The sequence below is a fragment of the Pezoporus occidentalis genome, unplaced genomic scaffold (assembly GCF_034315485.1).
Source record: "Pezoporus occidentalis ecotype Australia unplaced genomic scaffold, CSIRO_AGI_Poc_V1 ctg62, whole genome shotgun sequence".
Lineage (NCBI taxonomy): Eukaryota > Metazoa > Chordata > Aves > Psittaciformes > Psittacidae > Pezoporus > Pezoporus occidentalis.
In genome coordinates, this window is record NW_026915966.1 from 2,148,102 (window position 1) to 2,162,852 (window position 14,751).

Genomic DNA, 14,751 nt, shown 5'->3' on the forward strand with positions numbered 1-14,751 from the left:
CAGCTGGCTGTGGCTACTGGCCGCCTGCTGTCAGAGCCAGGGAATGGGCTGTTTCAGTATTTGTGGGGCAAGCTATTAATTCCTGTGTTGGTTGTTCAGAGTGCCAGCTGCTCCCAATTCCTGAAGTGAAATGCGTAATTACACTTCATGCTTTTTGGGAAATGTAAGGCAGCCTCTGCTGAAGGCCTACTTAGAGATGAGACAGAAAGATCAGGCTCCCACAGGCATGCAAAGCACCTGCAGGTCCTTTCCTGATGTCAGGTTTCCAAACTTACCACTACATACCTCTCAACTTGAAACCTCAGTTCATGCAGCCACGTCAATACCTGAAAATCTCTGCTCTAACTTCATTTGATGGTTTTGATACCTCACATGTAAAATAGCTTGAATTCACCCCTAAAGCTCAGACCCCTGAAAGTGTAGAGTGCGAGAGGTTAAAAATGAAATGTGTACATAGTCTTGGTTTTATTTTTGGTGAGGGACAGGATGTGAACAAAACGTTTTGGATTGGTTTAGTACTTGTGGAGTTAGTTTTGTAAGAGGTGACTTTCAGCCTAACACTGCATGTCTGGGTTTCATATTGTCATTGCTTGTAGTCGTTGTTTAAGTTCCCTACAGAAATACTTGGGAAAAGCTTCCTTGACCATTACGTTGAAGTTCAGTACTACCCACTGGAGAAAAGTGTGATGCTGAAAATGCACAAAACTGCTAATGTAATTCCAGGTACAGCTCCTGAAGTGTGTTTACTCAGACTGTCTCATTTATATGCTGCTTTTGAAGCACTTGGGAGGAAGACTAATACAATAGCTAAGAATGTGTAGAAATTGGGAGAAAACAATATAAAGATTTTAAGCACAGAGGATTACATCTTAAAGAAACACCCGATGTTTTCCTTTCATCTCACTGTGTTACTGCAGTCTTGGCTGGTTTTTCAATTTTCTCAAAGCTAAATGCTAGCTGTATGTATTTATTGGTGGGATTTGTTAGTGTTATTACTCAGTAATCACAAATCCCTTCTCTTTAAAAGTGCTGTTGGCTGAACTAAGGCTGGCAGATCTAGATGGTCCTGGTCTAGCCCTGTATGAACCAGTAGCCGTCCTGAAGGATGGATGCTGCTATACAAGCCATTCTGTACAGTAATGCATGTGTGCTTGTCTTCTATTTTCATACTCTTAAAAACAAAACCAGTCCTGTTCTGCTTTTCCTGGCTCACAAGAAACACAGGAATAGGTAGGGTAGAAGTGGTTTGTCTGAATCCTTGAAAATAGTTGGGAAAGACACCTTGCATTAAGTTTTAAGGAAAACCTGGTTGACACCAATGCATATGTTGACAGAGAACCCCAAGTTTCATGGTGCTAGGGACTTCATCAATCAGTATAAAATTAGTGTTAAAATAGTTGAAGGGTCTTCAGAGACAACCCTTTATGAAGATACAGCTTTCTAGTTATCTGCTTTGGGTTAAAAATGTATATGTGAGAGGCTTTAATCTTTTCTTTTTGAGAATTAGAAAAACTAAAACCAACCCCAACCCAACACACTCTTTTGATGTCACAGATCTCCTTTATTTAAGGCAAAAGAAGAGAGAGTGTGGGTGTATAAAGTGAATGAAGAATGCAGGAGCAAGAGAGGTGTCACTTAGCATGCTGTGTTGTGTTCTTTGCAGAGATGTGAGACAGAGAATTCAACAAAGGATTGCTCAAGCGTTTGGTATCAACTCTTCTTCCATGTACCTGACTAAGCCAACTTTCTTCTCAAGAATAAACAGCACAGAAGCCAAGACAACACACGATGAATACTGGCACCCCCACGTTGACAAGGTAAGTAGGAGGCTGAGATGGGATGCAAATGTGTGCTGTTATTATTAGATCACTTTGAAGCAGTTTTATATTAAATGATAAAACATGTTTGAAAACTGGTGCTTGTAAGAAATCTTTTTGGGGATGAACCTAATGGAAGGGTGAGTTTCAGAAACATAGGCCATTATATCCCTTTGTATTTTCTCTAAGTTAGCTCTGCTAGATTTACTAAACTGTGTGAATGACTACTTGAGGTTCTCTTTTGTCAGAAACATTCATTAAATTGACCTGCACCTACAGGGTGTTTCAGTTCCATCCAACCTGTGTTTCCAGTTAGGATATTGCTCTTTCAGCCAGCTCTAGTAGGATCTATTTTAAAGTGGTCAATCAGTTGCTGTTGATGATCTGAGCCTCTTGATAAATTCTTAACCATTGCGTTTCAGTTATATGTGAATGTGTACATTAATGGGGTATGATACCCTCTTTCAGTAATTTAATATTTCTTTTCTTAGAATGGAAGTGTGGTGGCTTCCTTTTAATTCAGTTTTCTATCCATCAAGCTCATAGCTTAACACTTCACAGTTCTCAATGGGGATTGGTAGTGAGTTTATTTCTGAAGTTAACTGGGCTTGGAGGTTCTGTGCAGCACAGCAGAGTACAAACTAACAATGGAGAAGTCAAACCGAAGAAACAAAAATCCCCACACCAGGATACCCACATTTCACATCTTCAGGATTGAAACATTTGAGTCCCTCCAGAGTCATGGATCATCAAAGATGCAAACAAATAAAAGTTAACCCATCAAAATCTAAGTAATGCTTCAGTGCTGGAGTCTGTATGTGGGCAGGGTGCCTTGAAATCTATGACCTGAAACATCTAGGATGAAAAATTGGAGAAATATTCCTTGCCTTTAAAATATTTCCTGGGAAAAGTCACTCTGAGGGAAGTATCAGGCCTGTTGTTGCTCAGTACATTAGCGTAAGCTCCTGCGCCCTTTCTTGTCATATAGGCAGAAGCAGCTTAAATGCTGTCACTGTGGAGACAGTGATACTCGATACAGCCACTGTTTGAGAGGAGATAATGCAGGGTGGAATTTGCAGTCGCTGATATAACAAAGAGGAGACCAGCTTCTGGATGCTGCTTGTTTAAAAAGCCATGATTAACAATTGAAGTGGACCGAGGACCAGAGGTAGTTGGGATGGTTTTGAGGTGCAGATGATTTTCATAGAATCATAGAATCGTAGAATGGTTTGGGTTGGAAAGGACCTTAAGATCATCTAATTCCAACCCACCAAGGCATGTGGGGATACCTTGCCCAAGGCTCTGTCCTACCTGGCCCTGAACACTGCCAGGGATGGAGCATCTTGCCCTCTACTCCGAACCAGGTGTGAATACTGGGAAGTGAAGAAAGATCAATAAAACTCAGCATGTTAGACGTTGTGCCAGTTTGTTGGATGTTTTTGGGGTGTAACACTATTTATCCTTTCCCCTTGGAATTGAACAAACTGCTTTATGTATTCCTGCATAATAATTAAGGTGAAAGTTCTTCCTAGAAGACGTCAGAGTTTTCTCTCCTGACCCTTTCCAAAAGAAAGGTAAAATTAAGCCTTTGAAAAAAGAATCTGATACATTTTTTGCTTCATTGGTTCCAAGATGTAGGCTTCTTGAAGCACATGAATATCCCTTGCTTTTTTCCCTATATTGCTGAGTCCATTGCAATCATATTTCTCAATCTGAATTTTCTTGGTTTGGAAGATTTTAACTGCATAATGGAGCAGCACAGATCTGTCGTGTCTGTATAAGGCTTTGCTTTTTTTTTTCTTCCCTAAAACTTATTTGGCTTTTAGTTCCATAGGAATGGAAACCCTGAAATCATCCAAATGACTCATTTAATCTTGTTGAATTTATAAGCATCTAAATCAAAGAGTGTTGGCTGAAGATGTGGAGTTTCATCCTGGATGGAATTTGTTTGGAGCTGAGCTTTTCAAATGTCTGATTTATAATGGAATTGCTGTTGCATGCTCAACTCTGACAGCAGTATAGTCTTAGAATGTTCTCTAATAGAAGTGATGTGGGACTTCAAGATACCTGCAGTCCCCTGCCTGGGCAAGGATCCTGTCATCCTTCACAGAATTGTCAGGATCGTGTGCCATAAGATCAGTTTTGGGTTTTATTGTATTTTCTTCCTTTTTAGCCTGAACTTATCAGTTTACAGCTGTTTTTTCCCCTTCTCCCAGCTCCATCTGCATGTATTTATAGGTAGCAGTCATGTCTCTTATCAGCCTTTCTTTCTCTCAAGCTGAACAGGCCAAACCTTCAAATCTCTCTACCTGTGATGTGTTCTCCAACTCCCAAACCTTTCTCCCAACCCTCCCTCCTCTGGCTGTTGAGGCTGATAGCAGTTGCTATCTATTCTAGCAGACTTTTCACTCTTTTTCTTCCCCTCATGTTGTTAGGTATTTAATGGAATACATACAAGTATCTTACTTCTGCCTGAGGACAGCATTGTCTTTAAAATCTGAGGAAGCTTATTCTTGTGTGTGCTCAAACCTGTTATTTTGGCTCACCTACAGCCCCTCATAATTGAGACACACTCTTTGGTGGCTTACACTGCTACATAGTTAGTACCAATACATGGAGGACTGAAAGTAGCATCAAGGCTGTTTTTGTGATTATCTGCACAGAGAAAGATAGAGGCTCCCAGGAAGAGCAGTTTTGCCTCATTTCTGGAAGGTACCATACTAGGCCTATGCAGATTGGAAAGTGAATACATGTTTGTAGTTTCTTCTGCAGTGAAAAGCAGAGGCTGCTGTCCTGCATGTTTTTCTCAGTAACTACAAGCCCGTTGTGTATTCCTACAACTGTGTAGTTGCATATTAAATTGCGTCCCTCAAAAAACCCAAGGGTGTTGCACTGCAAAACGTTCCTGGCTAATTCTGACAAACAGCTGTATTTATAATAATAGTCTTTAAAGAAGTATTGCATAAATATTGTGAACATCTACCATTAAACATTAGCTATGTTTGACTTAATTGGGTAAAGGGTGCTCAAAAAGAGCACACTGAACTGTATGAAGTATCAGACTGAATGAAAATGCCTGCATTTTTTCCAGTTGAATTCTTCCTAAGGAGCTATAGAAAGCTGATTTGTTGCAGTGTGCCTGTATGGCTGTTTTTAATGATGGCTTTTCTCACAGTTTGAACTCTGGTTCAGTTATTAACCTTTCTGGCATTGGAAATCATTGCCAGGGTAATGAATACATTTGAAATATGTAGGGACTTCTAGAATTTGAAATAACTGAGTATAATTTAGTACCTCCTTTTCATAGTGTTGTGTTTCTCAGGCTTGGCTACCTTCTGAGGTAGTAATGAACAAGAACAGGAACAGAAAAGCCATTTTCCAAAGCATACTCTGTTCCCAGATTAGTTATCTGTAGAAGTCAGATGTGTTTGGTATGGCTACAATGGTTTGTAGTCAGCTTGTGACAGTTCAGAATTGATGCAGCCACCTAGCAGAGGATGGAGAGCGCACTGATAGAGCAAAGAATGCTGCACCACTCGAGTTCGTAAAAGCAGTTGTAATGCATTAGACTTGCAAGTATGAATTGAGTAAACTTTGCTGCTGCCTTCACTGGCTGGAAGACGTAAACTGACTGGAAGTTTTATCATCAAATCAGTGAAGGTGAAAATATCTCTGCAAAGCTGATCACGAGGACGGCTGTAGAATGGCTGTTTTGAGGTGCTGCAGCACCACATGCTCATTACTTCCCATTTATTGCCTTGTATTGCTTCTAAGGTATGGGTAAATCTGGGGAGGAGGGGATCACCAAAAGGTTTCTCTCGTTTTTGTGATTCAAACTGTGCAGCACAGCGTGTCACCACATTTGGCTTTTTTCCTTTAAGCCCTTATGGTCAAAATAATAAACTGAGTAAGAATGAAAATGTCTTCCTGTCCCATCTGCTGCTGTGTTCTCTTTAGTCACTGCCCTTACGGAATAAGAAGTACAACTGCTGTTGAGCCAAAATTTAACTGGCACTAATGAATGTAACTTATAATTGAAAATATTTAGGAAACTTCTAAGTTTGGAAGTAGCACCTACCTCTAACAGTCACCAGGTCAGTCAAAACAGTCTGCCAGTGCTGTGTGTTCATACAGTACTACCATGCTGCACATTTCACTGTTTGACAGTGGAATGCAGAACTCGAGCTGTCATGCACTGTAAAGAAGTTGGAGAATACAGCCATTGCTTTCCAAGTGTATTTGTAATTGTTGGTGACATGTAGCTATGGAAAGGAAATACTTTCAGAATCAGCTAAACTCAGTGTTAAATATTTATATAGCTTCACTCTGGTCAGTAAAACATAGTGTTTCTTTTTGCCATCTTCAACATACATATTGAGCAAAAATAATACTTTAAAAGGAAGGAAAATCGCCTTGTTATACTTAAAAATGGGGTGTTTGGTCTGCAGGTTGAAAAGAAACAGAGACTTTGGAAGTCACATTTGAAGGTTTTCAAACCAAACCTATAGGGGAAAGAGTAGAAGTTCCTCCAACAAATGTGTGCTTATCTGGGAGGTCTGATTCACTGTTACCGTGAAGCTCCTGCATGGTAGCTGGTGAAGGAGTAAAAGGTGAGGTTTCCAGGAACCTATAACCATGAGTAGTTAGTGGGTGGAATCAATTACTCAAAGGCTGTTCTTGGGTCTCATTAACCTTATGATGAAATGTATCTTGAAATAGTATAAACAGATCTGAGCCCTTCTGGTTTTCTTGCTGCAATGCAGATGTGCAGCTTTTGACCCTGGGTGGTTTTTTGCTAACCTCAGTGGACTTATGGTAGAAATTAATAGGAGCACTTTAATTATGGAAGCTAATAATGGAAATAATAAGCACAACGTGCCAGTCTTGTATGCAGTATGTGTGTAAATGTGAGAGACTAATAAATGTAACTTCTAGAAAAGAATGTTCTCAGCTTCCAGACCTTCTATTAAGTATGTGAAAAATGGAAAATTAGAAAACCCCATCATATCCATCTGTTTAATTATTTATGCTTTGCAGAGATGAGTAGAATTTGGTAACTTTTGGTGATGTTGTCTTCTTCTAGGTAACTTATGGCTCTTTTGACTATACTTCACTGCTCTATCTCTCTGACTACAGTGAAGACTTTGGTGGTGGCCGATTTGTCTTCATGGATGCAGGTTCCAACAAGACCGTAGAGCCCCAAGCAGGTGAGTCTTGGTTTGCCTGCACTAAGGCAGGCCAAAGAGTGCCAGTTACTAACTGGATGGGGTGGTGGATGTCCTGGGACTTGGTTTTGTGTCAGCAGTAATTGGAATAGTGCAACATTTTGTCTTCAGTTTGATGACACAAAGTAAAGCTTAAAAAAGGTTAAAGTGTGGCCACAGTTAGAAATATCTGCAGTTAAACCACACAAAGTGACTTCCTTCGAGGCTGCAGGGCTTACAACTGCGATCCAGTTATGACAGCTTAGCAGGTCACTTTGTCAAGAGCAAAGATAACTGTGTGACTACAGCAAACCCAAAGTAAAGCCATTTAGAAAGGCTTGAAATTCCTTTGCTGTTCATGGTGGGGCTTAACAACCTGTAGTTGCTGTGGGCTTGATGTGAAGATGATTGATTACTGTAGCTCTGTTAACCTGCAGTAACATGAACCATGGTAACTTGATTATAACCAAGTGCAATTCAGCTTTCAGTAGATCTGACAGGGATGAGCGTTCTGGTGGCTGATAGCTTTTGTAGCTTAAGAAAATAAAGGAGGAAAAAGGCAAAAAGCCTTGAAGGGTGGTTTAAGATTTATTTTTAATAAGTGGCTTTATTTGAATCTTGAATTACTCTGCGGCAGTATGCCTAGAAAGAAATACCTCAGCCTCAACTCGCTGTCTGGTAGGTGAGTACTGAGCTTACAGCAGTGGAGCCTTTTACAATGCAAGACCGATCACGCTTTTGCAAGGGGGAAAAAAAAACAGGCCAACTTGATATTCCTACTGTGTTCTGGCTTCTTTTTTGTTGTTTTTGTTAAAAGAGAAAAGATGGAAATTTACTCATTTAAAGATAGCCTCAGTAATTGTCTGCTGACAGGTATCACCCCAAGCAGAACTGACTTCTGACTATTGCTGCCTGCAAACGGGAGTGGATTTTGTTTTAACTTAAGGATAAAGTGATCCACCTAGCAGCAGTAATGCTGCCTGAGGTATTATTTCCAGATGCAATTCTAAGATGAACATGTTTTTGTAGCTGTAGAAATCGTAGTCAAATTCCAAGTAACCAGGAGAACGCCTGGCACAAGGCAGGGGCACTCATTCCTGTTCTGTGTGCTGTGTGCCCCGACTTGATATCAAGAAGTCTACAACTGTGAAATTGCTTCCAAACAGCCCCATCTGGTTCATTTGCAGGCTCTGCTGCAAGGTGTTTGCTTGTGATGATGTTTCTGGGGAGGAAGGGGAGCAGATGAAGTACAGAAGGATTTTTAGCAGCACTTAGGTTTGACCAGTCCCTTTTACAGGCTGATCTGTTGCCGGTAGAAAGTGCCACAGAAGTGGTTAAACACCTTTTAAAGCAATGCAAAGCTGGTAGGGAATGGCCTTTGAAAGATCAGGTGTGCTACATGCATGCAACAGAGAAGTTTAATACGAGTTACACCTTTGTAACACACTCCTCAGCCTAAACACAGGTGTCAGGGATCCCATGGTTGTGTCACTGCCTATGGTGTGCTCTAAATAACTGTCAGCATCCTCTGAGCAAAGGAGCAAAGCTGTAGGAGTGAAGCACAATGAGAAGGCAATTGCACTTAGTTTTTGTCTTGCTAATAAAATGTGGCTTGGGAGAGAACGTGAAGGAGGGAATGACCCCAGGGTGTTTTCTGTCGCTGGTACAAGCTGATGTATTTTTTATGTTCAGAACGTTCCTCTGCAGTGTGTTTTCTCTCCTTCCTTCTGTGTTCTTTTTTGTTTGGGTTGTTTTGCTTTATGCTTTGTGCTTGTCAGTCCAACCCAGCTTTCAAAACCATGTCTTGGCAAGCTGTTGTTTCCCATTTAGGAGATTCAGGTGTTTTTAGAGATGTCTGTCATAATTACTGGTTTGGTTTTAGTGTTTGACATCCAATTTACCTTCTCTGTATTGCTAATGGCATTTCAGTGCTAAAACCTGGCACTTACTGTCTGAAAGTTAGTTTGCATTTTGGGAGCCTGGTGCTGTGCACTAAAATGAGCACATTTCTTTTTCTGTGAGCAGGAATCTGTTAGTGTCAGGCTTGACAGCAGGGAACAGAAAGGCATTGTTACTGATGCAGCAGAGCAGAAAAGCAGGGATTTGAAGTTCAAAACAAGACAATTTAAAATAAACCACTGGGATTTCCTGTGTTTGGGAATGCTGCCCTTGCAAGTCCCACTGCTGCTTCCAGTGCTTTCCCAGCACTTACTGTTTAAGTGTCTGTCTTAGCCAGACAGTTTGGGACAGGGAGAACTGCTTTGTAATAAGCGGAGCTTGATTTAAAACGCTTATCACTTCTCTGAGTATACATCACTTGTGGATTGTGTAAGAAGCCTAAGACCTAATTCTCACATGTTTGAGTGAAAGACTCTCAATCTGATTTGTTGCATGGTCTATAATACTGGCTAGTTCAGCTATTAACAAACGGCTCTAGCTTTAAGAATGATGATTTATTAACCTAGAGGCTCTTGAGGTTTGTCTTTTTTCCTTTTTAATGGACATGAACAAGTCACCACAGTGGTGCCAATTCACATGTACAGACCTTTGGCTAATTCATAACCAAATGTGACATTAAGGAACTCATCTTTCTTGTGTCCCGATGGCCTTCAGAAGTATAAATGTGTCTTCTGACTGAAGTCAGGACCTCTGCCTGCTGCAAGAAACTCACTGTACCATGAATAAGAGGATTCTTAGTGCCAAGTGTAATACTATTTTGAAACGAAAACTTTCTTTTTGGACAAAGAAACAGTTCTAAAGTAGTATCTGCTGCTTCTAAATGTCTGGGCAAATTCTAGTTCCAAAATTGTTGTACTGGCATTTTTTTTCCATCCTTTGTACCGGGGTAGCTCTGTTCAAGAGACTAAAGGAAACAGAGCAGCGTTTAGAATGAGGTACTTCAAAATGAAACCCACACCCTTTCAACATTACTTTTCCTTTGCTGGCCTATCTGTTTTAGGAATCTTCAATAGATAGAGGAGGATTAAGAGTAAATGGCAGACTGTGAGGCATTCCTTTTTCAGTGCTAAAATAATTGTACTTCCTCCTGCTACTAAAGCTGTTGGTGTCACCCATATTTGAAACTTCTTAATTTTGGAGAGTCTTGTGTCAACTTGAGCACTGGTGATATTGGACAGATCAGACTTCACTTTATCCTAAAGTGCAGGTGAAACTCTGCCGTTGGAATGGATTCTCAGTACCGGTTGTCTTCCTTATTTGCATGAGCATTCTTGTTTTTAAGGTCAGCTTTGCACTCATCTTCAACTCGCAAGGAGGTTTGTTTTACATGTAAGTTGTTTATATAAAAGGGCAGAAGGAAAGGTTGCAATCACTTCTGTGTGTTAGTGGAAGAAAGTAATCTATGGCACAAGATGAGTGATGTGCATTGGTGAGTGAAATGTGACTCTTCCTGGAATATCAAACTTAACACATTTTCACAGCTGTCAGAAGTGTGTGCTTCTTAAAGTGTAAAAATACTTGAGGTGAGGGTTTAAGCTATTTGGGAACGTGTGAAGTTGGATTGTTCTTCATTTAGAATAGGAAAAAAGTGTATGCTCGAAGCCTGAGCCATTAGTTGTTCTGCCTGGGTAAGGAAAAGCATACATTAAGGCGGCATACATAGGTGCCTCTTAGTGCAGAAATGGGCTTGTGTGTGTGTGTACACTTACTGAGATAAATGTAGCTTTACTGCAGTGTTAGACATCACAGGACTCTAGAATAGGTGCAGTACTCTAAGGGAAATAGTGGTTCTTTTTGTATCTTGTATTGTGCTCTTTAATGGAACATGTTTGGAGGAATTCACTACTGAAAGCTGAGGAAATGCAGCAGTGACAGAAAGTGCAATGAAATGAAAAGTAAGACTTTCAGATTTAGAAGTCGCACAACATTAACACAAGGTGTGAAAACTGCTTAAAGCATATATTTAGTAATTGTCGTGGTTTAAACCCAGTCAGGTAATTCGTTCGCTCACTTCCCCCCCTTTCTTGCCCTCCCCCTGCTCTTCGAAAACAGTGCAACTCCCACGGGTTGAGATAAGAACAGTTTAGTAACTAAGGTATAACACAAATCACTACTGCTACCACCAATGATAATAATGATAAAGGAAATAACAAGGGAAGAGAATACATCATCTCACCACCAGCCGACCGAGAACTCGCCCCCCCCAGCCCGACCAAGCTCCGACCGATACCTCCTCCAACCCTGCAGTCCCCGGCCCTTCCGGCTAACTCCCAGTTGCATCCTGGGCATGACGTGCTGTGGTATGGAATACTTCTTTGGTCAGTTTGGGTCAGGTGTCCTGTCTCTGCTTCCTCCCGGCTTCCCCTCCTCCCTGGCAGAGCATGAGGCTCACAAAGTCCTTGGCCAAACCTAAACATCACTATCAGCTCTGTTCCCAAGCTGAAAGTCAAAACACTGCACTGCACCAGCTACCAAGGAGGAGAAAAATGACTGCTACTGCCGAACCCAGGACATTATCCACCCCTTATTCCATACCATTCACGTCATGCTCAGATCCCACATTTTCAGTATACCATCACTCTTATCTCAGTGCATGGACCAGTCCCTATAAAGCTGCTGAGTCCATCTGGTCCATGATGTCAGGCTCCATCTCTTGTAACAGTCTTCCAGAGCAGGAGAGACTGTGTGCAGTGTTCACACTCGTGAATAACCTGGGCAATAGTGTCCATTGCTAAGTCCACCCCTCGATCATGAGTCCATCTCTGTGTTGCATCTCTGCTCTGATGGCCTGAAGTGCATTGGGCCCACCAGGCTCAAAATAATTCACTGTCCCCTTCAGCAGTTTCTGCAGCTTGTTGCTGGGGACTCCATACAGCTGCCTTCCATCTCCGATGCTTCCAAAGCACTGGAGGGGCCCAGTGGACTAGATACTTGCCCAGTCCCACACACCCTGCCACTCATGACTGCCCAGCCTTGGGGAAAACCTCTTGGTCCCCCTATATCCTCGTCTAACCCCAGACAAGACCCAAACCACTCTGCTTAACTTTTGAGATCAGACAAAATGGTGGTGGGTAGAACACAGTCTGTGTGAGTGCCAACATGCTGATCCCCATCACAATCAGCAGGCAGGTCCCAAGGATACCCAAAGGCCATTCAAAACCTTCAGAACTCTCAGTTGATGCTGCTGTACTTGTCACTGGGGCTGGTGTAGCTGCTGTGCTTGCCGGCTCTCCCACCGCCAGCTTCTCTTTTCCTGAGTCCGGCTCTTCCTCCTCTGCCTTGCCGGGAAATGCTGCGTGGTCTCCTGCATCCTCCTGGGGCTCGGCGGGCGGCTTCCGGGAAACGCTCTCGGCCGTCGCGGGGCTCGGCTCCTCCGCGGGGCTCGGCTCCTCCGCCGCCTTCTCCCGCTGCTCGGCAGCCGCCTCCTTCTGCTCCTCGACCGCCCCGACCTCCTCCACCCGCAGCCGTCCCCTCGCGGCCTCCGGCCCCGCTCCCGCCGCCGCTTGGTCCCCGGGGCCGCTCTCCCGGGCCGGTTCAGCAGCCGCCGGCTCCCGGGGCCGCTCCCCCTCAGCTCCCCGCAGCCTCACGAAGATGGAGAGTAGGGTGAGGGCCAGGGCGGTGAAGAGCAGCCGGACGGCCAGGTACAAGTCCACGGCCACGTCCGTCCCGCCCTGCTGCTGGAGCCCACCCGTATTACAAGCCATTGCCATAAAGCACAGTGAGACAAGAACCTTAGCCCAAGCCCCACACTTGATAAACACTATCACAGCAAATACCGGCTCTAAGTAAGTTACAACATTCTGAAGCTGTGAGATCAAGCGAAACAACTCTGAGAGCCAATAAATCAGCATTGTGACGAGTGACTATTAATCCAGTCAAATCTGGGTATCTCAACCCTTCGTGCCCCACGTTGGGCGCCAAAAAGAACTGTCGTGGTTTAAACCCAGTCAGGTAATTCGTTCGCTCACTTCCCCCCCTTTCTTGCCCTCCCCCTGCTCTCGGAGGGACGGAGAGGAGAATCGAAAACAGTGCAACTCCCACGGGTTGAGATAAGAACAGTTTAGTAACTAAGGTATAACACAAATCACTACTGCTACCACCAATGATAATAATGATAAAGGAAATAACAAGGGAAGAGAATACATCATCTCACCACCAGCCGACCGATAACTCGCCCCCCCCAGCCCGACCAAGCTCCGACCGATACCTCCTCCAACCCCGCGGTCTCCGGCCCTTCCGGCTAACTCCCAGTTGCATCCTGGGCATGACGTGCTGTGGTATGGAATACTTCTTTGGTCAGTTTGGGTCAGGTGTCCTGTCTCTGCTTCCTCCCGGCTTCCCCTCCTCCCTGGCAGAGCATGAGGCTCACAAAGTCCTTGGCCAAACCTAAACATCACTATCAGCTCTGTTCCCAAGCTGAAAGTCAAAACACTGCACTGCACCAGCTACCAAGGAGGAGAAAAATGACTGCTACTGCCGAACCCAGGACAGTAATCCATCTTGTATTGTGAACCAGTGGACTTTTCTTCTTCTCCAGTGAGTAGAGAGAGCTTGATCTTTCTCTGCATTTGGTCTGCATCATCCAGATTCTGTCTAGACTGTGATAATCTCTTGGTATTCCTAGCTTCAGTTTTGCTCCAACCAGTGAAACGGGAGCGCAGCTTGGTGTTAAAGCAGTAACAACTGGAAGTTGAGAGTGATATTTTAAAATCCACAGGAGTAGCTGTCAGTCCTGAATGGATGAATGAATGAATGAACAGAGCTGACATTAGCAGCCGCAGCAACAGCCAGCTATGTGAAGTTCATGGGTTGTGGGACAGCGATTCCTGATTTGTAATACCAACCACAAATTGCACCTGGGACTGGGGAGATGATTGCAGAGAGAAACGGTAGAAAAAGGAGGGTCTGTTGCAATTGTGATAGAAATATAGAATCATAGAACAGTTAGGGTTGGAAAGGACCTTAAGATCATCCAGTTCCAACCCCCCTGCCATGGGCAGGGACACCTCACACTAAACCATGGCACCCAAGGCTCTGTCCAACCTGGCCTTGAACACCACCAGGGATGGAGCATTCACAACTTCCCTGGGCAACCCATTCCAGTGCCTCACCACCCTCACAGGAAAGAATTTCCTCCTTATATCCAATCTAAACTTCCCCTGTTTCAGTTTTAACCCATCACCCCTTGTCCTGTCACTACAGTCCGTAGAAAATAGCTCAATAGCTCCTCACTGCTTTGTAGAATTCTGAAGGCTCTTTTGCCTTCTGTCTTATTTTTGACAGGAGAGTGTCTGCCAGGCTCTGCTTCTGTAATCCAGTGGTGCTTGATGGTAGATTTCTATGGCATTAAATGAAATTCTAATTGGACCCATAAAGCTAGGTACCTGGGAGATGCAGGACAGAGCTGCACTTCACATGGTGCTTACATGAATTACATCATACAGAATACACTGGCTTGTTGGGGGGCTCTGTTACTGAGGGTAGTAATGGTCACTGCACTAGCTGGACCACTGAAAGGATTGAGGAGTGTTGGGGGTACAGAGAGAGCTAAATGTGTTACAGTGCTCCAAGGTGTGTTGTAAAGCACTGTCAGTGTTGAGAATTGGCATCTAAGCCTTTATCCCCACTATAAAATACTTGTAAATGGACACATGTAGTGTGGAACTTGGGCTTTACTTGCTGCACAGGACTTTGTTATACATACGCAGGCCAATATTTCATGATATTGGGGCTGAAGGTGTAAAGAGGGAGCAGAGAAAAATCAGCTTCAA

The 14,751-nt window shown here is 43.3% G+C and overlaps 2 protein-coding genes across 2 annotated transcripts in view; one reads left to right on the top strand and one right to left on the bottom strand.

The window, feature by feature from the left end:
* FOXK2 (forkhead box K2) overlaps positions 1-14,751 on the bottom strand; it is a 430,591-nt gene that overhangs the window by 142,902 nt on the left and 272,938 nt on the right. The window lies entirely within an intron of this gene.
* The window catches only part of OGFOD3 (2-oxoglutarate and iron dependent oxygenase domain containing 3), a 43,396-nt gene that overhangs the window by 19,023 nt on the left and 9,622 nt on the right, over positions 1-14,751 (top strand). Inside the window, exons 7-8 of the mRNA XM_062639783.1 lie at positions 1,664-1,817; positions 6,901-7,024. Coding sequence (XP_062495767.1) covers positions 1,664-1,817; positions 6,901-7,024 — 278 coding nt within the window. The remainder of the gene's footprint in view (positions 1-1,663; positions 1,818-6,900; positions 7,025-14,751) is intronic.